The sequence below is a fragment of the Corticium candelabrum genome, chromosome 3, assembly GCF_963422355.1.
Source record: "Corticium candelabrum chromosome 3, ooCorCand1.1, whole genome shotgun sequence".
Taxonomy (NCBI): domain Eukaryota; kingdom Metazoa; phylum Porifera; class Homoscleromorpha; order Homosclerophorida; family Plakinidae; genus Corticium; species Corticium candelabrum.
In genome coordinates this window covers 4,800,054-4,827,987 of record NC_085087.1, presented here as the reverse complement: position 1 = coordinate 4,827,987, position 27,934 = coordinate 4,800,054, and the positions used below count along the sequence as shown (strand labels likewise).

The 27,934-nt window shown below is 34.9% G+C and overlaps 2 protein-coding genes and 1 long non-coding RNA gene across 5 annotated transcripts; all 3 read left to right on the top strand.

The window, feature by feature from the left end:
• The first annotated feature begins 315 nt into the window (after positions 1-315).
• LOC134177095 (uncharacterized) lies at positions 316-13,406 on the top strand. 3 transcript variants are annotated; one of them, XM_062643811.1, is made up of 8 exons: positions 316-385; positions 10,288-10,410; positions 11,612-11,878; positions 11,953-12,111; positions 12,163-12,252; positions 12,319-12,355; positions 12,409-13,134; positions 13,201-13,406. In XM_062643811.1, exons 2-7 carry the CDS (start codon positions 10,296-10,298, stop codon positions 12,650-12,652), a joined length of 912 nt encoding a protein of 303 aa, XP_062499795.1. In that variant the 5' UTR covers positions 316-385; positions 10,288-10,295; the 3' UTR covers positions 12,653-13,134; positions 13,201-13,406. The 3 variants fall into 3 exon arrangements, with proteins under 3 accessions (XP_062499795.1, XP_062499796.1, XP_062499794.1); XM_062643812.1 differs by lacking the exon at positions 316-385 and adding an exon at positions 5,222-5,245; XM_062643810.1 differs by lacking the exons at positions 316-385; positions 10,288-10,410 and adding an exon at positions 10,668-10,887.
• Positions 13,407-24,359: 10,953 nt separating this feature from the next.
• Positions 24,360-25,125, top strand: LOC134176634 (uncharacterized). Its single transcript, XR_009969311.1, has 3 exons — positions 24,360-24,458; positions 24,529-24,657; positions 24,787-25,125. It is a non-coding gene; the product is annotated as an uncharacterized LOC134176634 (long non-coding RNA).
• A 678-nt stretch (positions 25,126-25,803) lies between these two features.
• Positions 25,804-27,934, top strand: LOC134177651 (uncharacterized). Its single transcript, XM_062644427.1, has 5 exons — positions 25,804-26,095; positions 26,170-26,331; positions 26,391-26,480; positions 26,546-26,582; positions 27,485-27,934. Exons 1-5 carry the CDS (start codon positions 25,804-25,806, stop codon positions 27,648-27,650), a joined length of 747 nt encoding a protein of 248 aa, XP_062500411.1. The 3' UTR covers positions 27,651-27,934.

Genomic DNA, 27,934 nt, shown 5'->3' with positions numbered 1-27,934 from the left:
CCAGACTTTAGATATACATAATGTTTACGTCAATGATATGATGATTACAATATCACATACAATGGTTTGACCTGAACTGATAGCCCAGTACGTAGGTAACTAGCTATGGTATTGCCCAACTGCATTGAGTCGATAAAAGAACATAGTACCTAGAAAAGATGCAAAATTACCGTAGAACTGATATCAATAGAAATATTGACATGTACGTACGGGATATTTGAAAGGTGGTATGCTTTGTAGATATCACGCCACGTTCGTGTGACTTGCTCAAAGAGACAAAGACCTACAATCTGTGCTGATACATGTGACTATTGGCGGCGAGATCGAAAAATTTTATCACAATTTTGTTGTGCCTTGCTTGAGTAAGAAGTTCTCTCTTTGTAAAGTATGGTGAATTGCCGTCTCAGTGCACGGCTTCATGTTTTACCATTCATTTTAGATGCTTTTTTCTAGACATGCAAGCTAAATTATATTGTAAGCTGTTTTCTTCAAAAATATTATAAATTTTTTCTGCTGTTTTTAATGTTAAATAGAAAGACCTCAATTTTATCTAAATGTCTATTAATATACTACTTAATAAATTACTAAAACTCTAATTTTCTTTGCTAATTCATAATAGAATAAATCATGGTCTAAATTTGGCATGCAAATTGTGCGAAAGCTTTGTGCAAATAATTTGATATTGAACTTCTGTTGCTCTTATTATACTACCATTTGGCTAGTCGCTGTAAATCCTTTCAACCGTACGAGATATGCCTCTGATTAAACATATTTTTTACTAGTTAATGGTAATCGAATTCAATTTTTGCGCATATACAGATTTTCCCACAATCTCAGAGCAATCGACAATTATTATAAGTAACTCAAAATCTCATGTAAAAGCTTGTTTCAACGTTACCGGAAATCCAAAGCCTTTTCTGAAAATTGATCAACAAGCCAACCAAATCGTCAACAGTTCTGTTCAAATAGAAGACAACTGTGTCTACTTCGTGCTTCAAAACGTCAAAGATGCAGAAAAAGTTACTGTGGCAGCAGAAAACTGTTTTGGACAATCAAATGTTACAATTAGTGTTCCAAAATTTCAAAGTTAGTTGACTTTACACTAAACAATTGACATGAACGAAGAACGCATAATTAGAGTATTTGTTTGCACATAGCAGGCACTCCAAATCCTCAAAACGTGAAATCTAATACTCCACATATTAGTACTTACAATGCACTCGGTACCCTCAAACCGTCCGAATCATCTCCTGTTTCTTCATACTTAATCGGTGCAACGACACAAAGTACTGCAGAAGAAGAGCGCAATACAAATTCATCAGGTAACCATGTATGACCAAATTTTGGTGTACTAATATTTTTAAGCATTTTCTCTTCAGGATTTCCAATTTGGGCGTATGCAATTATTTCTATTTTTAGTATTGCGGCGGTCATATTTTTTCTCTGTCTTGTCATATTTTATGTTAGAAGTAAGTTGTGGTATTTTGCATGCACGCACGCTTTGTTTACATATTTTTGTACATTTTTGGATTAGAGAGCACCTCACACAAAGCAGCAAGTCAGCATTCAAAGTATTTAGAATATTTTCCAAATAATTACTATATTAAAAATATTTTTTAATTAATTATTTATAGAATCAGAAACTATTGTTTGATGAACAATATCTAAGGATATATAGATATCCAAAGAGAGTTGCCTAAAATATAAGACCCTTCATCATCGGTCGATCAATTATGGCTGATAACTCGTACAATAAGCGTACAACGTTTTCGTAGCGCAGCCCAGCTTATAGCCGCATCAAAGTTACTTAATTAACAGCCAAACGATATGTTTTCTTTCGAGAAAATGATCATGGATTCGTTGAGATTAGCGACACTCCATGATACATTTGCAGTACAGGCATACGATATGATTATGTTTTGACCATTGCGCGCGGCATTCGTCATAAACTGGGTAATTTTTGTGGCTTCGTGCAAGTTTCTTGCAGATGCGTATGATGTGCTTATAGAAACTGTCACCTGCAGCAAAATTTAAGTCATGGTATAGTCTGGATCAATCGAATTTTTGTACTTCATTCGATAGCAAATTTGATACTCCGCCACTACACAACAAAGACAATTCGAGTTTGTGTAGGAAACGTCTTGATAGCCTCTCTGTGGTGGCGGAGCGATCTGCAGCTGCAAACGTTAGCAAAGAGTCAGTCATTAGATATAGACTTAACTGATCGATGTCATTTCCTTTATCCATAAAATTACGTCTCTATAATAAGGTGTATTACAAAGATCTGTTTCTATATATGATTTCTTGTTTATGTTCAAATGCATATTTTATATAAAATAGTTATTATGTTACTATTGAAACAACACAATTGTGTAGTTGCAGTATATTATTAATTAGTAACAATATACAATTACCTACTTACAATAAATAATTAACTAGTTACAATATATACTAACTAAAATTATGTTTAGTGATGGAGGAGTGAAGTCATCGAATCCAACGAATGAGGAGTCTAGCCATGTCTATGAATACATACCTAATGAAGATCAAGTAAGGCAAGTGAGACTGGAGTCATCTTATGTTGAACCATCCGATTTTGCTATTCAAGAAAATCCAGCCTACGGAGCTGCAGTTTAATTCTTCAATTGGCGCAACTATGTTGTTGCTATAGAGGATTGCACTTCAACTTCGTTGGATGACAAAACCCGCTTAACCTTAAGGAACTAGTGCAGATCTGTTTCAGCCTAGGCTGTATTGGAAGTGAAGTATAAAATGATTAAATGCATTTTTGCAAAAAATAGAAAAAATTTACATGTAATACAAATTAGGAGCTTGCACCGATTGAAATTTACGTACATAAAATCGAAAAGACGGTTTAAACGGAAACATACAAATAATGTCAGAATAATTAAGTTAATAACAATAAGCATGAAGCAGAGACATAACACTTCGCATATTTCTCAAAGATCAGACCTTATTCATCAAACATTGCAAAGAAACGAGTATGTAGTTATGTTAAAATTCAAATTACATCTTTGTAAAATTTTAATTTTAAATAGTTAACTGGTAATCGACTAGTTAAGATTGCAATGTTACACAGACGATTTAATAACGAAAGCATTTCACGTAAGGACACTTAATTATATATACACTGGTCTATAAATTGTTGCTACCGGCCACAACAACAGTAGACCTGAACCTTGACTGATGTTCACATGATTGATAGAAATCATCCGTTTGTCAATTAAATATCGTATATAATTTTAAATGTTAAAATTGTTTTGACTAGGACTGCTAAAATAATAGCAATCTATAACTTTTAACAACAAATATATACATCTAAGCAACCGATGTTTCTACTGCTTTACAGAACCATTGATATTGAGTCTGAGCCGACGTCACAGTGTCAGTCACGTGTACAATAAACATACAATGCAATTTAACTTAATCACATTATGAACTACGATTTTGTCACTTTGACAAGGCATTAGTCAATTTTTCTTCATACCAAACGTACAACAGTCAGAAAGTTGAGTGTACGAAGTCAAGCAAACGCTAATTGTATAGAAAGTTACAAATCTAAATCACTCTGCGAACGATATTTCACATTATTATTATGTACAGAATGCTTGCCTGGAAATAATTGCGAATGGCAGTTGACGCCATATTTAGGAAAGGTATTCGACGGGGACTTGGTCTTCGATGGAGAGACTCACTGTATCAGCGCCTAGGTAATTGAATGTTCAATGCGTCAGTGAAGATTCGAACAGTGCAAGCTTTATCGTTGAAACGGTTACTAGACTCTAGAAATGGCCTAGCTAGAGGACTATCGTGGAAAGTCTATAGAGATACGTTGCCTTTTGTAGATGTGCATACTAATTTTTTTGCCATCTCGCTGAAGGAATTACGTTCTCTGTTATATACTTAGCTGTCTGTTTGTTTTGAGGTGTCTATGTGAATGTGTGTGGGTTTGTACGTATATTTCTCTCATTTGTGAGAGGCTGTACCTGTTGGTACGATGTGAAATATATTATTATAAAACCGTATCAGAAAGCAAATTCTTACGTGAAATGTCTCACATCGACAATAATGATTTTAGTTACATTATCACACAAGAACGAGTTTGAACTACGTAACACCTCCAAAGATTGAATCATTTCATTTATATTAATATTCACAATTTTAGCAAAATACCACTTATAACTTTGCTATTATTGATCTAAATGTAAAAGTTTGAACTACAGCGCTCATTGTTGATTCCATCTGTATTTTTTGTGGCAACTGTCCTTTTGTCTGACAAATATCGACAATGCTAGAATTTGCAATCCCGCAGAACATGCCATACTAATAACCAAAAATCTAAAATTAGATTAAGGCAACAACATGCAGATAGTGTCATACATAACTAACACGATTGTAAGCGTGACAGATACGATATATTGGATAATAAATCATAAATGGCGTTAACAAAAATTTAAGGAAATACAGCTACTAGTATGTAAAAATTAAAATCAAAATTTATAAATTTTATTTAAAATTATTTGCTTGGTAACTAACTATAGATTACCTTGTTGATTAAACAAACACTTACCTAACGCATTTCTACGCGTGGTAAACAAAAATACACCTAACTTCTCAACTGTTTACCATCTTAGTACCGACCACGACAAGCAGTTGCCCTTTATTCTTTGGCATAGTGTGATTTTTTGTACATATAAATTTTAATTTTTGAATTAGTTAAGTATTTCGTAAATAAAAGGTTGGTGTTGTCTTCCTCTCCAGACTCTATATATACGTTTTGCTTAAATCAATGATCTGATGATTGCAATATCACATGATATAATTCGACCAGAACTGCTAGAACAGCATGTACGTAACTAGCTAGGGTATCGCCTAACTGCATTGAGTCGATAAAAAGGACATGGTATCTAGAGTTTACTGTATACAAGCGGTAGCGCAGCAAAGCATAGCCTAGCCGGTACCTATTTTCTCGAAAAGAGACAAACTAATGTTACCTTAATGAACTACCGTAGAAACAATATCAACAGCTAAAATATTGTCATGACGAACGGGATATTTGAAAGGCGGTGTGCTTTACAGATATCACGCCGCGTTCGTGTCACTCGTGCCAGGACACAAAGACCTACAGTATGTGCTGATAAATGTGACTATTGGTAGCGAGATTGAAAAACCTTGTCACAATTTTGTTGTGTCTTGCTAGAGTAAGAAGTTCTCTCTTTGTAAAGTGTGGAGAATTGCAGTACTATTGTTATCAGCCATGTTGTACCTACATTATGTTCAGACTCAGCAATGTTTCACAAGCTTTTGACCTTTCGTCTATTTGTCTTTCGGGTATCTATTGTTGTCCCTATTTTGGAGTCAGTCGCTAGTGAGCAAACAGTACTTTGTCAAACTAATAGAAAAGGTAAATCGTCACGCGCATGCTTGGCCTGCATTTGCAAATTTTTTAAAGAGAGTGAGACTGCCGAGTGCATTAATAACAAAAGTTACTAAATTGTTACAACTTAACTGATATTGATTACTAGTTTCTGTATAGATGTCCTGCTGTACGAAAAAATATTAAGCTTTACAGTATTGTTGGATCAAATATCGTATTCGTACCGCAAGATTTCCAATAAACGGAAATTCAAACAATTTTGTACTGTCTGAAAACTATAGTTAGGACATCAACGCCTTTGCAACTAATTTTACCTATCAGTGGCAAAAACCAGTAAAAACGTCAAACGGAAAAGAATATCGGACAATCTTCTAGGCGGTTTACAAAAAAAAACTCAAAGTAAATGGTATTACAAAGGAATACGATGGTGTGCGCCTAAGATATACAGTTGTGCTACGTAATTCTAAGAGATTTCTTTCAAAAACGGCGACTTTTCGTGTCGATGATAATCTAAGTTATAACTAAAAGCAATAAATAATTAATAAATAATTAATTTATTCATTGAAATACTTTAATGTTTAATATGGTATAAGTGCATTATCTCTCACTATTATGAATATTATCCTAAGTTATCAGAGACATATCTCAAAAAAGTTTCCAGAGTGCACGAAAACCGATTTTTTGGGCAACCGTACAAAGTACTGCAGAAGAAAAGAGCAATACAACTTAATCAGGTAACTATGTATGACTAATATTTGGTGTTCTAGTATTTTTAATCCCTTTTCTTTTCAGGATTTCCAATTTGGGCATACGCAATTATTTCTATATTTAGTATTGCGGTCTATCATGTTTTTCTCTGTATTATCATATTTTATGTTAGAAGTAAGTTGTGGTATTCTGCATGCATTCACGCTATATTTACTTGTTGTCATACATTGTTGGATTAGAGAACACATAACACAAAGCAGCAAGTCAACATTCAAAGTATCTAACATATATAAAAAAATAATTACTATATTAAAAATAGTGTTTTAATTAATTTATTGATAGAATCAGAACCTATTGTTTGCTGAACAACACTTAAGGATATATAGATATTCAAAAAGAGTTGCCTAAAACATAAGCCTTTCATCATCGCTCGAACAATCATGGCTGCTAACTCGTACAACAAGCGTAAACCGTTTAAATAGCGCAGCCCAACTTATAGACGCATCAAAGTTAGTTGATTAACAGCCAGTCGATATGTTTTCTTTCGAGGAAATAATCATGGATCCATTGAGATTGGCGGCATTAAACGATGCATTTGCGGTACAGGCGTACGATGTGTGTTGTTGACCATTGCGTGCAGCGTTTGTCATAACCTGGTTAATTTTTGTGGCTTCGGGAAAGTTTCTTATAAAGTGTTCATGCAAACCGTCCCCTGCAGCCAAATTGAAGTCATCGTTTCGTTTAGATCAATCGGATTTTTGGACTTCTTTCGACAGCAAATTTGATACTCAGACACCACTCAAAAGACCATTCGAGTTTGTATAGCTACGAAACGTCTTGATAGCTTCTCAATAATGGTGAACACATCATACAAAGCAGCAAGTCAACATTCGAAGTATTTACACATATTTGCCAAATAATTACCATATTAAAAATAGCGTTTTAATTGACTATTGATAAAATCAAAACCTATTGTTTGATGAACAGTATCTAAGGATATATAGATATTCAAAGAGAGTTAATTAGTTGCCTAAAACGTAAGTCTTTTCATCATCGCTCCATCAATCCTTGCTCGTAACTCGTACAACAAGCGTACAACGATTTCATGGCGCAGCCCAACTTATAGCTGCATCAAAGTTACCCGATTAACAGCCAGACGATATGTTTTCTTTCGAGGAAACGATCATGGATCCGTTGATATTGGCGACACTCCATGAAGCATTTGCATTACAGGCATATGATAAATGTTGTTGACCATAGCGTTCGGCGTTCGTCATGACCTGGTTATATTTGTGGCTTCGTGCAAGTCTCTTACAGAGGCGTATAATGTGCTTATTGAAACCTTCATCTGCAGCAAAATTTAAGTCATGGTTTCGTCTAGATCAATGGGATTTTTGTATTTCATTCGATAGCAAATTTAATACTCCGCCACTACACAACGAAGTCCATTGGAGTTTGTATAGGAAACGTCTTGATAGCCTCTCAGTGGTGGTAAAGCGATCTCCAACTGCAAACGTTTGCAAAGAGTCAGTCAAAAGATATAGACTTAACTGATCGATGTCATTTTCTTTGTCCATCAAATTACGTATCTATAATAAAGTGTATTTCAAAGATCTGTTTCTATATATGATTTCTTGTTTATGTTAAAATGCATATTTTATATAAAATAATTATTATGTTACTATTACAATAGCACAATTGTCTATTTGCAAAATATTATTAATTAGTTACAATTTTACAATTAACTAGTTACAATATATAATTAACTAGTTACAATATATACTAAGTAGAAGTGTGTTTATTGATGGAGCAGTGAAGTCATCGAATCCAACGAATGAGGAGACTAGCCATATCTATAAATACATACCTAATGAAGATCAAGTAAGGCAAGTGAGACTGGAGTCATCTTATGTTAAACCATCCGATTTTGCTATTCAAGAAAATCCAGCCTACGGAGCTGCAGTTTAATTCTTCAGTTGTCACAACAATGCTGTTGCTACAGATGTTTGCACTTTAACTTCATTGGCTGACAAAACCCGCTTAACTTTAAAGAAACTAGTGTAGACCTGTTTCAGCTGAAGCTGTATCGAAAGTGAAGTATAAAATGATTAAATGCATTTTTGTAAAAACGGAAAAATTTACATGTAATGCAAATTAGGAACTTGCACCGTTGATGTTTACGTGTATTAAATCTAAAAGACGATCTAAGTAGAAACATAGAAATAACGTCAGAATAACAAAGTTATTAACAATAAGCATTTAGCAGAGACATAACAATTCGCATATTTCTTAGAGATCAGACATTACTTATAAAACAAATTAGCAAGAAACAAGGAAAATGCAGTTACGTCAAAATTCACATTAAATCTTTGTCAAATTTTGATTTCAAATAGTTAACTGGTAATGGACTAGTTAAGATTGCAATGTTACACAGACGATTTAATAGCGAACTCATTTCACGCACTGGAAGAAAACCTAATTGATATATAATGGTCTATACCTTGTTGCTACCGACCACAACAACAAACATGAAACCTTGTCTGATGTTCGCATGAATGATATATTGATTATCTGTTTGTCAAATAAATTGTCGTATATAATTTCAAATGTTAGGATTATTTTGACTACAACTGCTAAAATAATAGCAATCTACAAGTTTCAGCAACAAATATATAAATCTAAACAACCGATGTCTAATGCTAACAAAACCCTTTAATGTTGAGTTTTATCAGAGATCACAGTGTCAGTCACGTGCATAATAAGCATACGATGCAATGTAACTTAGTCACATGATGAACTACGATTTTGTCACATTGACAAGTCATTAGGTCATGTTTATAATCGTGTGTGTCAATTTTTCGTCATACCAAACGTACAGTACTCAGACAGTTGAGTGTACGAAGTCATTGCAAGCGCTAGGTATATGGAAAGTTCCAAGTCTAAATCACTCTACGAATGATGCGTCAAATTAATTTACAGAATTCTTGCATGGAAATAAAATCGCATTAGAAACCAAATTCTTACGTAAAATGTCTCACATCGACAATAATTTTTTAGTTACATTATCACACAAGAACGAGTTTGAACTACGTGACATTTACAAAGATTAGGATCATTTTATTTATATTAATATTTACTAATTTAGCAAAATACCACTTATAACTTTGCTATTGTTTAGCTAAATATAAAAGTTTCGACTACAATGGTCATTGTCGCTTCTGTCTTTATTTTGCTGTGCCAACTGTCCTTTTGTGTGACAAATATCGATAGCGTTAGAATTTGCAATCCCTCAGAATAAGGCATAATAGTGACCTAAAATCTAAAATTGGATTAAGACAACAACATGCAGATACTGACATACATAACTAAAACGATTGTAAGCGTGACAGATACAATACATTGGATATAAAATTATAAATGGCATTTACAAAAATTTAAGACAATGCAGCTACTAGTATGTGCAAAATAGAATCAAAGATTTTAAATTTGATTTAAAATCGTTTGCTTTGTAATTAACTATAGATTACCTTGTCTATTTAACATACACCTACCAAACGCATTTCTACGCTTATTAACTTAAAATACACCTAACCGTTGTAATAGTTTACCTTCTTAGTACCGACTACGACAATCAGTTGCCATTTATCCCTCGGAATGGTGTGATTGTTTAGACATATAAATTTCAATTTTTGAATTAGTTAAGTATTTTGTTGATATAATGTTTAGAGTTGTCTTGCTCCCCAGACTTTAGATATACATAATGTTTACGTCAATGATATGATGATTACAATATCACATACAATGGTTTGACCTGTACTGATAGCACAGTACGTAGGTAACTAGCTATGGTATCTCCCAACTTCATTGAGTCGATAAAAGAACATAGTACCTAGAAAAATGCAAAATTACCGTAGAACTGATATCAATAGAAATATTGACATGTACGTACGGGATATTTGAAAGGTGGTATGCTTGGTAGATATCACGCCACGTTCGTGTGACTTGCGCAAAGAGACAAAGACCTACAGTCTGTGCTGATAAATGTGACTATTGGCGGCGAGATCAAACAATTTTATCACAATTTTGTTGTGCCTTGCTTGAGTAAGAAGTTCTTTCTTTGTAAAGTATGGTGAATTGCAGTACTATGGTCATCAGCCATGTTGTACCTATATTATGTTCAGACTCAGCAATGTTCGACAAGCGCTTGACCTTCCATCTATTTGTCTTTCGGGTATCTATTGTTGTCGCTGTTTTGGAGTCAGTCGCTAGTGAGCAAACAGTACTTTGTCAAACTGATAGCAAAGGTAAATCGTCATGCGCATGCTTGGTCTGCATTTGTAAAATTTTGTAAGAGAGTGGGACTGCAGAGTGCATTAATTAGAAAGTTACTAACTTGTTACAACTTAACTGATATTGACCAGCTGCTTTCTGTATAGATGTCTTGCTGTACAAAGAAAATGTTACGCTGTACAGTCTTATTGGATCAAATATCCAACTCGTACCACATAAACATCTAATAAGCGATAACCCTCAGAAGTTAGTACCGTCTCGAAATTATACTTGGACCGTCAACGCTTTTAAAATTAATATTACCTATCATTGGGGAAATAACGTCAACCAGTCAAACGGACGAAAATATCGGACAATGTTCAAGCCGTTTTACAGAAAGCTCACAGTCAATGGTACTACAAAGGAATACGATGGTGTGCGCCTACGATATACAGCTGCGCTACCTAATTCTACGAGATTTTATTCAGAAACAGCGACTTTACGTATCGGTGGTAAGATAAATTATAACTAAGAGCAATTAATATATGTATAATTTCTACATTAGAGTAACTTAATTTTTAAAATAGTATAAATACATTAACTCTCACTGTTATGTATATTATCTACTTTATAAGAGACGTATCTCAAAAGGTTTCTAGAGTGCTCGTAAACCGATCTTTTTGGCACCTGGGCGTCATGCATGCATGTTCTTGATATACGTTTGCTACGGATGCCATCATTTGATTGATTTATGGTCTTGGGCAATGCTCTGATGAATCTAAAAATTCCATCTCAGTAAACGATTGAATAAGACCGTCTCAGTGCACGATTTCATGTTTTACCATTCATTCTAGATGCATGTTTTCTAGACATGCAAGCTAAATTATATTGTAAGCTGTTTTCTTCAAAAATATAATAAATTTTTTTCTGCTGTTTCTAATGTTAAATAAAAATACCTCAATTTCATCTACATGTCTATTAATATACTAATTTATAAATTACTAAAACTCTCATTTTTCCTGGCTATTTCATAATAGATTAAATCATGGTCCAAATTTGGCATGCAAATTGTGAGATAGTTTTGTGCAAATAATTTGATATTGAACTTCTGCTGCTCTTATGATACTACCATTTGGCTAGTCGTTGTAAATCCTTTCAACCATATGAGAGATGCCCCTGATTAAACATATTTTTACTAGTTAATGGTAATAGAATTCAATTTTTGCGCATATACAGATCTTCCCACAATCTCAGAGCAATCGGCAATTATAACGAGTAACTCAAAATCTCGTGTAAAAGCTTGTTTCAACGTTACCGGAAATCCAAAGCCTTCTCTGAAAATTGATCAACAAGCCAACCAAATCGTCAACAGTTCTGTTGAATTAGAAGAAAACTGTATCTACTTCGTGCTTCAAAACGTCAAAGATGCAGAAAATGTTACTGTGGCAGCAGAAAACTGTTTTGGACAGTCAAATGTTACAATTAGTGTTCCAAAATTTCAAAGTTAGTTGACTTTACACTAAACAATTGACATGAACGAAGAGAGCATAATTAGAGTATTTGTTTGCACATCGCAGGCACTCCAAATCCTCAAAACGTTAAATCCAATACTCCACCTATTATTACTTACAATGCAGTCGGTACCCGCAAACCGTCTGAATCATCTGTTTCTTCATACATAATCGGTGCAACGACAAAAAACACTGCAGAAGAAAATGACAATAAGACTTCATCAGGTAGTCATGTCTGATCAAATTTGACCAATATTTCAAACATTGCTTCTTCAGGATTTCCAATTTGGGCATCAGCAATTATTGCCATTATTAGTATTGCAGCGCTAATACTTGTTGTCTTTCTCATCATATGTTACGTTAGAAGTAAGTTGTAGTATTACAATACAAACCCAATAGATCATTACGCTTTGTCCTCCATTGTGTGATTAGAGAAACGACTATCAAGAGCAGCAAGTCAAGAATCAAAGTATTCATACATATTTGGTTATAATAGTTTTCTAAATTTGACCACTTCTCTAGGGACGATGACATGATGGAATCAGAACCAACTGTGTATGCAATACCAATAAAGAAGCGAGCGGTGGTATCACCTTTCATTAAAGAGTCTGCAACTGTAACAGCAGAACCGCAGCCATCAATGGTCCTAGCAAGCAAGCATGCATTAGACTCTTCGCCAACTAACCCACTCGAATGTCTTCTTTACTCGACTTTGTCTCAAGCTGAGACCAACATGGTCTCTCAGGTAATTCCAATAAGCAAATAATTCTAATGCATACAAACTAGTTACAATAGAATCGTTCTTGAAGCGAATTTCAGAAACAAATGTTTGAATCTCTTGGCAGTAAACAGTAAGCAAAAAATAGCCACGTTATGTCTATTAGACCTCTGCAGTTTAGCTAGTAAGAGTGTGTTGTGCAACATTACTGTACGCAAGTTAGCATTCGCAGCTACCTTCTCATCATGTAACTGTTTGTTACTATTCAAGTGAATTATCGATCCTATTTTATTTAGGGCGTCAAGCTTGACGAATCTGAGTTACTTTGCGAAGAAGACGCAAAAGCAATGTATGCCACACCAGTAAAGACTAAAACGGCAAATTCACAGCCGAAAATCGAGTACGACAATACATTAACAGTTAACCAGATATCGAGCCAAGAAGGCAACAACGCAGCAAATCCTCACATTACTCATTCAACTGCCCGTTCTCCAAATACGAGGCACGACGACAGCACCGCAACGTCGTCGGTAATTCAAACACATAAACTGTATCATGACATGAAAATGAATTGCTGTTATTGTTTTCAATTTTAGACTTTGGAGTATGCTGAGTTGCAGTTTGGAAACAACACGGTGGGCCCTGCAGTTTCTTCTTCCGCTGCTGTCACGTATGCTAGCATAAAAAAAACATAACTATGAAGTTTACTCTTGACGAAGACGTTTAGCTAACAAGACTTTTGACTCGGTACTTAAACGATTATGCAAAATTTGCGTAAACTTTGAAATACAAGTAAAATTTCTTGTCATGGTTAACTCCAGGGTACGCAATTTCATGGTCTTCGCTCGAATTGTCAAACTCCGACTCTAAGAAAATTTGTTTTATATAAATTAAATTTGTAGCATAGCAACACATTCTCTTCGCGATGTAAGCCAATGTATACTGTAGAGTGTTACGTATGTTCACGGGTTTCAGTACTGGTATTATATTTCCTTACAATAAACTCTATACGAACAAACAGAATAGGCACTAGCTCTACTAGTTTCGTACAGCTCTTCTAATCTCTAACAACCAATGCAAGTCTTTAGTTGTAATTCAATCCATATTAATAACTTCTCTTACTAATTACTCTCAAGACACCACATAGAGTGCATGGAGTAAGTTAAGTAATAAGTTTCTAATCAGTAAGTCACCTTCTATTTCAAAAGCATGCGTTAGGTCTAATAAATTTATATTTGCGGTGAAACTGGAGATGCAGAGCCGTATAGATACGGCTCTGAAAGGATCACGGCGATCGGGAACCCCTAACGTTGAACGCAACCTCAATCTTTGTAAGGAAGAGTATCGTTGTACTGAATGTATGTACTCTAATGTTATGAATGCCCCGACCCCCAACTTGCGAGTGGATCCGCCGCTCTTGTATCCCTATTGCTAGGAATATCGCTGCCAATCGTCCAGACATCTGTTTCAGAAATAAGAAAACAAACACTTGTCTTATTATTGATGTTAGCTGTCCTGCTGGTGTTGACATCGCCAGGAAACATGCTGAGAAATTGACGAAATGCAGTGACTTACGGAAGGAGGTAAGCCGCATGTGGCAGTGTCGGACCATGGTTGTTCCAGTTGTGTTGGGATCGTCGGGTAAAATGCACGCAGGTATGCATGGTGGCTGGATATTATTGCAGGTCATCACAACTTGAAGCAATTATAGAAAGCAGTGCTTTTTGGATCCAGTCGGATCATGCGTAAAATAATGTCTTCTCTTTAGACAAGCAGCCATGGTGGTCTAAGCAACTTTGAGCCAGGTTTTGCCTACGGGGCTTACAAGAGGCCTTACAAACCAGACTTACAGAGCGGCTCAGACAGACGAAGAAAGGAGACTGAGATAAGAGAACGTCATCTGCGTACATCAATTGAATCATCACGTCATTGCACTCTAGCACATGGCATACTCTTTGAAGTATTGAAGATCTTCGGTGCTGCATTTAATTATGACTCATGTCTTCATTATTCCATTGCGGCGCGGATTGGATGGATGTCTCAGAGCTGCGGGAAGTGTGCAGCATTGAAATGGCAGAAGGAAACAAAATGCATGTGCTGCTCGAATGGCAAAGTTTCTTTGCCAACACTTACTTCTCCTCCAGAACCTTTCAAAACCCTGCTAAAAAGAGAAAAAGTAAAGCCGTAATTTTTCCATAACATGCGCAAGTACAACAGCTGTTTTTTGATGACGAGTTTTGGAGCTGACAAAAAGTCACTGAGCATGGCTACATGCCAACGTTTAAGGTTCAAGGGCAAGTTTATCACACTATCGGCAGTGTTCTTCCAATAACCGGTGAAGAGGCCAAGTTTCTCCAGATCTACTCTATTGGAGACCCAAAGACCAGGCCAAACGACGAGGTCAGGTTATTATTTTAACCAGGCTCTCCATTATCTGGTCCCATCAAGACATGCTCCAACAAAAACACTATTTGGTCTACAGTTTCAAGTACGCATTTGAAAACAATCCAGGAAGAAAGTTTGACATTGTCATAAAAATACTATAGTCGATATAATAAAGGAAAGGTGTGTGTGTGTGTGTGTATGTGTGAACAAAATGTTTCTGAGAATTCTTCAGAGATACACTTCATAATAAATTAGAACGGGTGAAGGAGATATACTTCATCAATGCATACAAGGATAAATTAATTAACTACTAATAACTTAATCTTCCCATGCCGAGAATGGGACAATAAACTAGCAATAATAATAGTAATAATAATAGTAATAATGATAATGACGTTTAGTGCTTTCCTGGTGCTCATTTATATCAACTAGGCGTGCTGTACCGATGTTTGCGCCACCGTAATGCCTGCAATCTATATCGAATTGGCTAGTCATTGATCGCCGTGTGGACTACACAGAAACATGTATTCTGCTGGGCTTACCTGCCGGGTTGGTGAGCGCCCAAATGGGGGTAAAGACCCCACTTGCCCATTACGGAGGGGCATAGCGACACATAAGGCTTAGTGGTTTGGGGGTTCAAACCCCAGTGACGACAGTAAATTATGAAACTTTTCTGTATTTCTTTCTTATGTTTCTCTAGCTTTATCCATGAGACCATGACTTGTTTCAGTCGTGGGGAAATTTCTGTAGTCTGGCGAAAGGTCCGTTGACGATGACGTTGAGTGCTTTCCTGGTGGTCATTGATATCCACTAGGCATGCTGTATCAAGTTCGCAGTCACCGTAATGCCTGCAATCTATATTGAATTTGCTAGTCATTGATCGCCGTGTGGACTATACAGAAACATGTACCCTGCTGGGCTCACCTGCCGGGTTGGTGTGCGCCCAAATGAGGGTAATGACCTCACTTGCCCATTATGGAGGAGCATAAAAACACATAGACTTTACAAACCCCGACTGATCTGGTTGAGCACGACATAAATAATAATATTAGAGCGTGGCTTAGTGGTTAGCGACAATGACTACCACTCCATGGTTAGGCCCGTCATATACTCAGAACCAATGTATTTATAATCAGAACTTATACATAAAATATAAAAAATTAGAAGCCAGCAATTATAAATACAAAGGTCACACTCACAAGAAAACTATTACAGTGTATCAAATTGCTGGTTCACTTCTCTATTTCACTCCAAATATTTCCGATGCCAGTCTACATGATACATCTTCTAGGAAGTACACTTGGATTGTCAACATCTATGGAAATGGCTATACTTACAAGTGGCAAATAGTCCCGGATTACTAGATCAGACTGTCTTTTATGTTCGTTAAAGAAAATGTACACAACTAGGACAAGCAAAATACACAATAGTGCGCGAGTCAGATATGAAACTCGTATGAAAAATTCTAAAACATTTGTTTCTGCAACAGCAACCCTACATATTGGTGGTAAGAAATTGTAACAAAACAATAAATATTAATTAATAATTAATTATTAATTTGTGCGTTTGAATGCAATTGATCGTTTTCAAATTCGCTTAATTTCAAATTAAAGTATATTATTTGATTGTTAATAATCTATTTACTATTGTTTGCTTGTTTAGCTCCTCCACAAATTTCAAAAAATCAAACAGTTTGATGGGTGTCCCCGAGTCTTTGGTCGAGGCCTGTTTTAATGTCACCGAGAGTCCTGAGCCTTCACGAACAATCAGCAAAAGAGACGGTGCAGACGTTCCCATACCTTCTACATAGAAGAACAGCGTTAGTTTTGGACCTCTGAAAGTCACTGATACGGGAAACATCACTGTAAAAGTGAAAACCTGTTACGGAAATTCAAACGTAAATATTTATCTTTACGTTTCTCAACGTAAGTTACATGAACAAAGTTTGATTCAAATATTAGGTTTGAAAACAGAAAATTTTTACTACTGAAAAATAAGAAGCAAGTAATATGACAATAGGAACAACAAACCAAAGTACTGAAAATGAAACAGATGACACAAATTCATCGGGTAACAAACTTTAATTTCAAATAATATGTTTACATTTGGCTGTCTTGCTAAGAAATGTCAATTTGGAGTTATGTAATCATTGCAATTTGTAGCATCGCAGCTGTAATCGCTTTTACTAATCTGATTGTCTTTTATATTATAAGTAAGAAGTATATACAACTTTTGTGTTCTTACTTTGCACATTGTGTTGTGACTAGGAGATAAGTCTCAAAAGAGAAACGCCATAAGTCAAGGTATTTCAGATTTGTAAGAACAAGCAATTCTCTCAAATTTATATTAATGTCCAGATATGATCCACCCATACAATCACAGCCATCAGTGTATGAGACAACAGTGAATATGACGAAAGCAACATTTAGCAAATGCGCAACTACGGTAACAGATTATAAAAACAGGCAAATTAGAAAACTATAAATGACATAATCTTTTAATTCTAGTGTAATTTTAAAAATATTTATAATTTCTAATAAGTCAAAAATTGTTAAATAAATATTTGGTGTTAAACATACATACCAAATTTATTAAATCAATTTTTGTAGCTTGGAGAGTAAGACGAGCCAGATGTATGAAATAATTCGGCTGAAAAATACCGTGTGTAACCACACCAGAAAGACAAGCAGTCAAGTTTTCTTTGAGGTCTAACATCGCGGATAAAATAGCAGCTGACGAGACAACTGGAGGAGGTTATGACGTACCATGTTTTCTGAGTGTGGATTCTACTAAACGGTTTTCTAAGTCTCAAGTTGCTGCTAACACAAATACCAAACCGTAATTACAGCATAAAAATATTTTATTGTCTACGAATTAATTATTGTATTGTATACTTTAAGATTGAGGAGTATGATCACCTCGACCATAATTATGTAAATAGCGCAGTGACTACAGCAATTCCTCGTTCTTCTTCTCTCGCATATGCTACTGTCAACAAATACTATAAAAATGTTAGTCAAAATTGATGAGCTAAGAGCGGTGTTTAGTTAGCTGTATAACGAATGTTAAATGCAATCGTAGAAGTTTGAAGGTGCGCACGCTTGATGCGGGACGTCGAAGCTCTGCGTTTGACACACACACACACACACACACACACACACACACACACACACACACACACACACACACACACACACACACACACACACACACACACACACACACACACACACACACACACACACACACACACACACACACACACACACACACACACACACACACACACACACACACACACACACACACACACACACACAAGCAAGCAAGAGGCTATAGAGTAAAACTCCTAAAACTTGATTCATATTACGCTGAGTCAAACACTTACTACGTCTTCTTATTTCAATAGTAATACGTTGCCATAGCAACCGTGTTGTACCTTTTTCAAGTAAATTATATTAGCATATTTTGCAAAGAAATGTATAAGCTACAAAACCCATATATATATATATATATATATATATATATATATATATATATATATATATATATATATATATATTGTATATATAGCTGTAAGATTCGCATTGCTTGCAATTGAGCGACAGATTTTCCAGTTTAATTAATTAATTTACTTTAAGCATTAAGATGGAGCTCCCCAGACCTTAAATTTTTGTTATGCCAATGCCCTGACGTCAAGAATAGATTATCAGTTTACCTAATAACATACAATTTGATTCAAACTTTCAAATAATTATTAAAAAAAGTATCACCCAATTGTGTTTGAATCGCTAGAACGGTATATGCATTGTTTGTCTGTGGCAAACACAAGAAGTAAAGTTGCCAAGAATTGACCTGGCCGGTAATTTGATAATTATTTTCTTAATTAGAAGTAAACTAATTATAATTTAATAACGTCATTTATCGTACAAACAATGTCAACAGACATAACTGATATGTATGTACGGGATATTTGAAAGATGGTTTGCTTTGCAGATGTCAGGCCACATTCGTGCCGCTCGCGCAAAGACACAAAGAGCTACAGTCTGTGCTGATAAATGTGACTATTGGTAGTGAGATTGAACAATTTTATCACAATTGTGTTGAGCTTTGCTAGAGTAAGAAGTTCTATCTTTGTAAAGTATGGTGAATGGTAGTATTATGGGTATTAGTTCAGACTCAGCAATGCTCGACAATTTCTTGACCTTTCATCTATTTGCCTTTCGGGTATCAATTGTTGTCGCTATTTTGGAATCGTTCGCTAGTGAGCAAACAGTACTTTGTCGAACTGATAGCAAAGGTAAATCGTCATGCGCATGCTTGGCATGCATTTGTAAAATTTTCTAAGAGAGTGAGACTGCAGCGTTTATTAATTAGGAAGTTACTAACTTTATACTTAACTGGTATTGATCAGCTGGTTTCTGTACATATGTCTTGCTGTACGAATAAAATTTTACGCTGTAGAGTCTTGTTGGATCAGATATCGCATTCGTACCACAGCTAATCCGAATACAAGGAAATAAAATCAAGTTACCGTCTTCAAAATACATTTGGACCGTCAACGCTTTTAAAGCAAATTTTACCTATCAGTGGCAAAGAGCAGTCAAAACGTTAAGCGGAAAAATATTGGACAATCTTCAAGATGTTTTACAGCAAGCTCAGACTAAATGGCATTACAGAGAAATACGATGGTGTGAGTCTAAGACATACAGCTGCGCTACGTAATTCTACGAGCTTTCATTCAAAAACGGCGACTTTACGTGTCGGTGGTAAGCTAAATTATAAGTAAAAGCAATAAATAATTAATAAATGATTAATTTATACACTGAAATACTTTAATATTTAAAATAGAATAACTACATTAACTCCCACTGTTATGTATATTTTCCTAAGTTATCAGAGACGTATCTTAAAGGGTTTCCAGAAAGCACGAAAAAGGATCTTTTTGGCAGTGCTTTACCCAGACGTCACGTAATGCAGCATGCACGTTCTTGATACACGTTTGCTACGGATACTATCTTTTGATTGCTTTTGTAGTGGTGGGCACTAATACGATGACACCAAATATTCCAACTCAAAAAAATCCGTCTCATTGCACGGTTTCTGTTTTACCATTTATTATGTAACTGTTTTCTAGACATGCAAACTTATATTGCAGGCTGTTTTCTTCTAACATACTTTAACTAAAAATTATTCTGCTCTTTATAGTGTTAAATAAATAAACCGTAATTTTATCTATATTGCTATTACTATAAACTGTTTAATAAATTAATATATTTAAGGTTTTCTTTATAATTATTAATAGTTAAAATTATGGTCTAGATTAGGCATGCAAATTGTGTAATAATTTTAAGCAAATAAGTTGATTTCGAACTTCCGTTGCACTAGTTAACGGTGCTATCGTTTGGCTTGTGTTATAAATCCCTCTGATGACCATATCAAATACGCCCCTGAATAAATATATTTTGTCTTACTAGTAATTAGTAATAGAATATAATGTTTGCACATATATGGATCTTCCCACAATCTGAGAACAATCAATCATTATTCTGAGTAAATCAAATTCTCGTGGAAAAGCTTGTTTCAGTGTTACGGAAAGTCCAAAGCCTTCTCTAAAATTTGATCAACAGGCCAACAAAATCGTCAACAGTTCTGTTGAAATAGACGAAAACTGCGGCTACTTCGTGCCTGAAAACGTCAAAGGTGCGGAAAACGTTACTGTGGCAGCAGAAAACTGCTTTGGACAATCAATGTTATGGTTATTTTTCCAAAATTTCAAAGTTAGTTGTCTTTACACTAAAGAATTGACATGAACTAACAACCCATAACTAAAGTATTCGTTTGCACATTGCAGGTACTCGAAATCATCAAAACGTTAAATAAAATACTCAACCTGTCAGTACCTCAAATGCGATCGGTACTCTCAAACAGTCAGAATCATCTCCTGTTTCTTCATATTTGAACGGTGCAACGACAAAAACTACTGCAGAAGAAGAGATCTATACCCCTACATCAGATAACAACGTATGACTAAATTTTTGCTGTACTAATATTTTTAATACATTTTTCTTTAGGATTTCCAATATGGGCATATGCATTTATTACTATTTTCAGTATTGCGGCGGTCGTATTTTTTCTCTGTCTTATTATATTTTATGTTAGAAGTAAGTGGTGGTATTCTGCATGCATGCACGCTATATTTACGTGTTGTCGTACATTGTAGGATTAGAGAACACATCACAAAAAGCAACAAGTCAACATTCAAATTACTTAAAAATATTTGCCAAATAATTGCTATATTAAAAACAGTGTTTTAGTATATTATTGATAGAATCAGAACCTATTGTTTTTGAGAAACAGCATATAATGATATATAGATATTCAAAGAGAGCTGTATTTTCATCATCGCTCGAGCAAACATGTCTCCTAACTCGTAAAACAAGCACAAAGTTTTCGTAGCGCAGCCCAACTTATAGCTGTATCAAAGTTACCTTGTTAACAGCCAGACGATATGTTTTCTTTCGAGGAAACGGTCATGGATCCGTTGAGATTGGCAGCATTCCATGATGCATTTGCGAAACAGGCGTGCGATCTATGTAGTTGAAAATTGCGTGCGGCGTTCGACATGACCTGGTTAATTTTTGTGGCTTCGTGCAAGTTTTTTACAGAAAATATATAGTGTTCATGCAAACCGTCACCTGCAGCTAAATTTAAGTCATGGTTTTGTCTAGATCAATCGGATTTTTGGACTTCATTCGATAGCAAATTTGATACTCCGTCACTAAATTCTAAAGATAATTCGAGTTTGTATAGTCTTGATAGCCTCCCAGTAATAAAGCGATCTCCAGCTGCAAACGTTTGCAAAGATTTATTTACAAGATTGATGTCATTTTCTATATCCATAAATTACATCTCTATAAGAAGGTGTATTCCAATAATTTGTTTCTATATATGCTTTCTAGCTTAAGTTAAAATGCATATTTTATATAAAATAACTATTATGTTATTATTGAAGTAACATAATTGACTATTTACAATATATAATTAACTAGTTGCAATAAATAATTAACTATTTACAATATATACTAACTAAAACTATTTTTAGTGAGGCAGCGGTGAAGTCATCAAATCCAACGAATGAGGAGTCTATCTATGTCTATGGATACATACCTAATGAAGATCAAGTGAGGCAAGTGAGACTGGATTCATCTTATGTTAAATCATCCGATTTTGCTATTCAAGAAAATCCAGCCTACAGAACTACAGTATAATTCTTAAGTTGGCGCAACAATGTTTGTGCTACATATGTTTGCACTTCAACATCACTGGACGACAAACACCCGCTTAGCTTTAAAGGAGCTAGTGTAGACCTGTTTCAGCTTAGGCTGTAACGGAAGTGAGGTAGAAAATGATTCCAAGAAAATTTGCAAAAACAGAAAAATTTACATGTAATGCAAATTAAGAGCTTGCACCGATTGAAATCTACATACCTACAATCTAAAAGACAATTTAATCAGAAACATAGAAATAACGTCCGAATAATTAACCGATTAACAATAAGCATGAAGCAGGGACATAACGATTCACATATTTCTTAAAGATTAGACATTATTTATAATAAAATTAGCAAAAAAAAAACAGCAAAAGTGCATTTATGTGCAAATTCAAATTAGATCTTTGTCAAGTTTGATTTCAAATAGTTACTTGGTAATCGACTAGTTAATGTTGCAATGTTACAGACGATTTTAAAGGAGCGCATTTCACGCACTCGAAGGATACATAATTGATATATACTCGTCTATACCTTGTTGCTACCAACCACAACAACAGACATGAAACGTTGTCTGATGCTCGCATAAATGATATTGATCATCTATTTGTCAACTAAAATATCGTATATAATTTTATATGTTAAAATTATTTGATTAGAACTGTTAAACAGTAGCAATCAATTACTCTTATATACATCTAAGCAACCGATGATCTACCGCCTTACAAAACACACTAATGTTGAGTGTTATCAGAGATCACAGTGTCAGTCACGAGTGCAATAATCATACAATGCAATGTAACTTAATGACATGATGAACTACGATTTTAACACATTGACAAGTCATTAGGTCATGTGTATAATCGTGTCAATTTCTCATCAAACCAAACGTACAGTAATCAGACAGTTGAGTGAACGATGTCATTGCAAGCTTTAGGTATATGGAAAGTTCCAAGTCTAAATTTCTCTGCCACTGATACGTCACATTAATGTACAGAATGCTTGCCTGGAAATATAATCGTACCAGAAAGCAAATTCTTACGTAAAATATCGCAGATCGACAATAATGTTTTTAGTTACACCATCACACAAGAACGAGTTTGAACAACGTGATACCTACAAATATTAGAGCATTTCATTTATACCAATATTTACTAATTTTGCAAAATATCACTTATAACTTTCTATTATTGATCTAAATATAAAAGTTTCGACAACAGTACTCATTGTCGCTTCTGTCTGTATTTTGCTGTGCCGACTGTCCTTTTGTCTGACAAAAATCGATAACGCTAGAATTTGCAATCTCGCAGGATAAGGCATGCTGGTGACCTAAAACCTAATATTAGATTAATGCAGCAAAATGCAGATACTGTCATACAAAACTAACACTATTGTAAGCTGACAGATAGGATATATTGGATATTAAATCATAAATGGCATTTACAAAAATTTAAGAGAATGCAGCTACTATTATGTGCAAATTAAATCAAAGTTTTTAAATTTGATTGAGAATCGTTTCCTTGGTAAGTAACTATAGATTACATTGTTGATTAATCAGACACTTTAGCTAGCGCATTTCTAAGTGTGGTAAATTAAAATACACCTAACAGTTGTAATTGTTTACCTTCTTTGTACAGACCACTGCAAGCAGTTGCTCTTTATCCCTCGACATGATGTAATTGTTTATACATGTAAATTTCAATTTTTGAATTAGTTAAGTATTTTGTAAATAAAATGTTTAGACTTGTCTTACTCCCCAGACTGTATATATACATCTTGTTTACGTCAACAATCCGATGATTGCAATATCACATACAATAATTTGACCAGAACTGCTAGAACACTATGTATGTAACTAGATATTGCATCGCACAACTGCATTGAGTCGATAAAAGAACACGGTATCTAGAGTTTACTGTATAACAGCAGTAGCGCAGCAAAGCACTATCCTAGCCGTTACCTATTTTCTTGACTACAAGCAAACTAATCTTACCCTAACGAATTACCGTAGAAATAATATCAATAGAAATATTGACATGTACATACGGGATACTTGAAAGGTGGTGGGATTTACACATGTCACGCCACATTCGTCTCACTCGCGCAAGGACACAAAGACCTGCAGTCTGTGCTGATAAATGTGACTATTGGCGTTGAGATTGAAAAAAGTTTATCACAATTTTGTTGTGCCATATTAAAGTAAGAGTTCTCTCTTTGTAAAGTATGGTGAATTGTAGTACGGCTATCAGCCATGTTGTACCTATATTAGGTTTAGACTCAGCAATGCTCAACAAGCACTTAACCTTTTATCTATTTGTCTTTCGGGTATCCATTGTTGTCGCTATTTTGGAGTCAGTCGCTAGTGAGCAAAGAGTACTTTGTCAAACTGATGGCAAAGGTAAATCGTCATGCGCATGCTTGGCCTGCGTTTGTAAAATTTTGTAAGAGAGTGAGACTACAGCGTGCATTAATTAGGAAGTTACTGACTTGATACTTAACTAGTATTGATCAGCTGGTTTCTGTATAGGTGTCTTGCTGTACGAGAAAAATATTACGCTGTACAGTCTTGTTGGATCAGAGATCAAATTCCTGCCACATAAATTCCAAAAAAAGGGAAATTCAAAGAAGTTTGTACCGCCTTCAAAATACAGTTGGACTGTCAACGCCCTTGGAACTAATTTTACCTATCAGTGGCTAAAAGCTGTCAAAACGTCAAATGGAAAAGAATATCGGACAATCTTCAAAATGTTTTACAGAGAACTCAAAGTAAAGGGTGTTACAGAGGAATACGATGGTGTGCACCTAAGATATACAGTTGTGCTACCTAATTCTACGAGATTTCATTCAAAAACGGCGATTTTACATGTCGGTGGTAAGCTAAATTATAACTAAAGCAATAAATAATTAATAAGTACAAAATTTATAGATTGAAACAGTTTAATAATTAAAAAAGTATAACTAAGTTAACTCTCACTGTTATGTATATTATTCTAATTTATTCAAGACGTACCTCAAAAGGTTTTCAGAATGCACTAAAATCGATCCTATTGGCACCCGGATGTCATGCATGCACGTTCTTGATACACGTTTGCTACGGCTACCATTATTTGATTGATTTTATAGTCCTAGGCAGTGCTCCGATAAAACTAAATATTCCATCGCAGTAAAAAATTGAATACTAACGTCTCAGTGCACAGTTTTATGTTTTATCATTCATTTTAAATGCTATTTTCTAGAAATGCATGCTAAATTATATTGCAAGGTGTTTGTTCAAAAACATTTTAAAATTTTTCTATTGTTTTTAATGTTAAATAAAAACCCTCAAATTACATCTACATGTTTATTAATATAACCCTGATTTTCTTTGCTAATTCTTAATAGATTAAATCATGGTCCAAATTAGGCATGCAAATTGCGTGATAATTTCGTGCAAATAACTTCTGCTGCTATTATGATATTAATGTTTGGCTAGACGTTGTGCCCTCAGATAACCGTCTGAGATACGCCCCTGATTAAATATATTTTTTCTTTCTATTTATTGGTAATGGAATTTAATTTTTGTACATATACAGATCTTCCCACAATCTCAGAACGATCCGTTATTCTGAGGAAATCTAATTCTCGTGTGAAAGCTTGTTTTAATGTTACCGGAATTCCCAAGCCTTCTCTCAAAAAGGATCAACAAGCCAACAAAATCGTTAACAGTTCTGTTGAAATAGACGAGAACTGCATCTTCTTCGACCATGAAAACGTCAAAGATGCCGAAAAAGTTACTGTGGTGGCACAAAACTGTTTTGGACAATCAAATGTAACCATTAGTGTTCCAAACTTTCAAAGTTAGTTGACTTTACACTAAATACTGGACATGAACGAAGAACTCATAATTGAAATATTCGTTTACACATCGCAGGCACTCTAAATCCTCAAAACGTTAAATTAAATACTCCTACTGTTGGTACTTCAAATACGTTCGGTACTCTCACACCGTCAGAATCATCTCCTGTTTCTTCAAATTTGATCGGTGCAACGACACAAAGTACTTCAGAAGAAGAGAGCAATACAAACTCATCAGGTAACCATGTATGACCAAATTTTTGCTGTACTAATATTTTTAAAATATTGCCTCTTCAGGATTTCCAATTTGGGCGTATGTAATTATTTCTATGTTTATTATCGTGGCGGTCATATTTTTTCTCTGTCTTATCATATTTTATGTTAGAAGTAAGTTGTGGTATTCTGCATGCATGTAAGCTTTGTTAACATATTTTCATACATTTTTGGATTAGAGAACACATCACACAAAGCAACAAGTCAACATTCAAAGTATTTACACATATTTTTCAAATAATTAATTTATTAAAAATATTGTTTTAATTAATTATTGATAGAATCAGAAACTATTGTTTGATGAAAAGCATCTAAGTATATATAGATATCCAAAGAGAGTTGCCTAAAACCCAAGTCTTTTTATCATCGGTCCATGAATCATGGCTCATAACTCGTACAGCAGGCGTACAACGTTTTCGTAGCGCAGCCCAACATAGAGCCGCGTCAAAGTTACCTGATTAACAGCCAGACGATATGTTTTCTTTCGAGGAAACGATTATGGATCCGTTGAGATTGGCGGCACTCCAAGATGCATTTGCAGTACAGGCATACGATATAATTATGTTGTTGACAATTGCGTTCGGCATTCGTCATAACCTGGTTAATTCTAGAGGCTTCGTGCTAGTTTCTTACAGATGCGTATAACGTGTTTATAGAAACCGTCACCTGCAGCAAAATTGAAGTCATGGTTTCGTCTAGATCAATCGGATTTTTGTACTTCATTCGATAGCAAAGTTGATACTCCGCCACTACACAACAAAGGCCATTCGAGTTTGTGTAGGAAACGTCTTTATAGCCTCTCAGTGGTGGTGAAGCGATCTCCAGCTGCAAACGTTTGCAAAGAATCAGTCTTAAGATTTAGACTTAACCGATCGATGTCCTTTCCTTTATCCATAAAAATCCGTTTCTATAATAAGGTGTATTTCAAAGATCTGTTTCTATATATGATTTCTTGTTTAATTTGAAATGCATATTTTACATAAAATAATTATCATGTTACTATTGAAATAACACAATTGTGTAGTTGCAATATATTTTAATTAGTTAAAATATACAATTACCTAGTTACAATATATAATTAACTAGTTACAACGTATACTAACTAAAATTATGTTTAGTGATGGAGGAGTGAAGTCATCGAATCCAACGAATGAGGAGTCTAGCAATGTCTATGAATACATACCTAATGACGATCAAGTAAGGCAAGTGAGACTGGAGTCATCTTATGTTGAACCATCCGATTTTGCTATTCAAGAAAATCCAGCCTACGGAGCTGCAGTTTAATTCTTCAATTGGCGCAACAATGTTGTTGCTACAGTTGTTTGCACTTCAACTTCATTGGATGACAAAACCCGTTTAACTAGTGCAGACCTTTTTCAGCTTAGGCTGTATCGGAAGTGAAGTATAAAATGATTAAATGCATTTTTGCAAAAATATAGAAAAATTTACATGTAATACAAATTAGGAGCTTGGACCGATTGAAATTTACGTACGTAAGATCTAAAAGACAATTTAAGCAGAAACATAGAAATAATGTCAGAATAATTAAGTTATTAACAATAAACATA

Excerpts from the sequence above, each read along its gene's own strand:
- LOC134177095 (XM_062643810.1), top strand. The coding sequence starts at position 10,752 with ATGTTCAAGCCGTTTTACAGAAAGCTCACAGTCAATGGTACTACAAAG. Across the intron at positions 12,253-12,318 it reads CATCATATGTTACGTTAGAA|AGAAACGACTATCAAGAGCA; the intron begins GTAAGTTGTAGT and ends TTGTGTGATTAG. Across the intron at positions 12,356-12,408 it reads GCAGCAAGTCAAGAATCAAA|GGACGATGACATGATGGAAT; the intron begins GTATTCATACAT and ends CCACTTCTCTAG.
- LOC134177651 (XM_062644427.1), top strand. The coding sequence starts at position 25,804 with ATGGAATTTAATTTTTGTACATATACAGATCTTCCCACAATCTCAGAA. Across the intron at positions 26,096-26,169 it reads TAGTGTTCCAAACTTTCAAA|GCACTCTAAATCCTCAAAAC; the intron begins GTTAGTTGACTT and ends TACACATCGCAG. Across the intron at positions 26,332-26,390 it reads GAGCAATACAAACTCATCAG|GATTTCCAATTTGGGCGTAT; the intron begins GTAACCATGTAT and ends TTGCCTCTTCAG.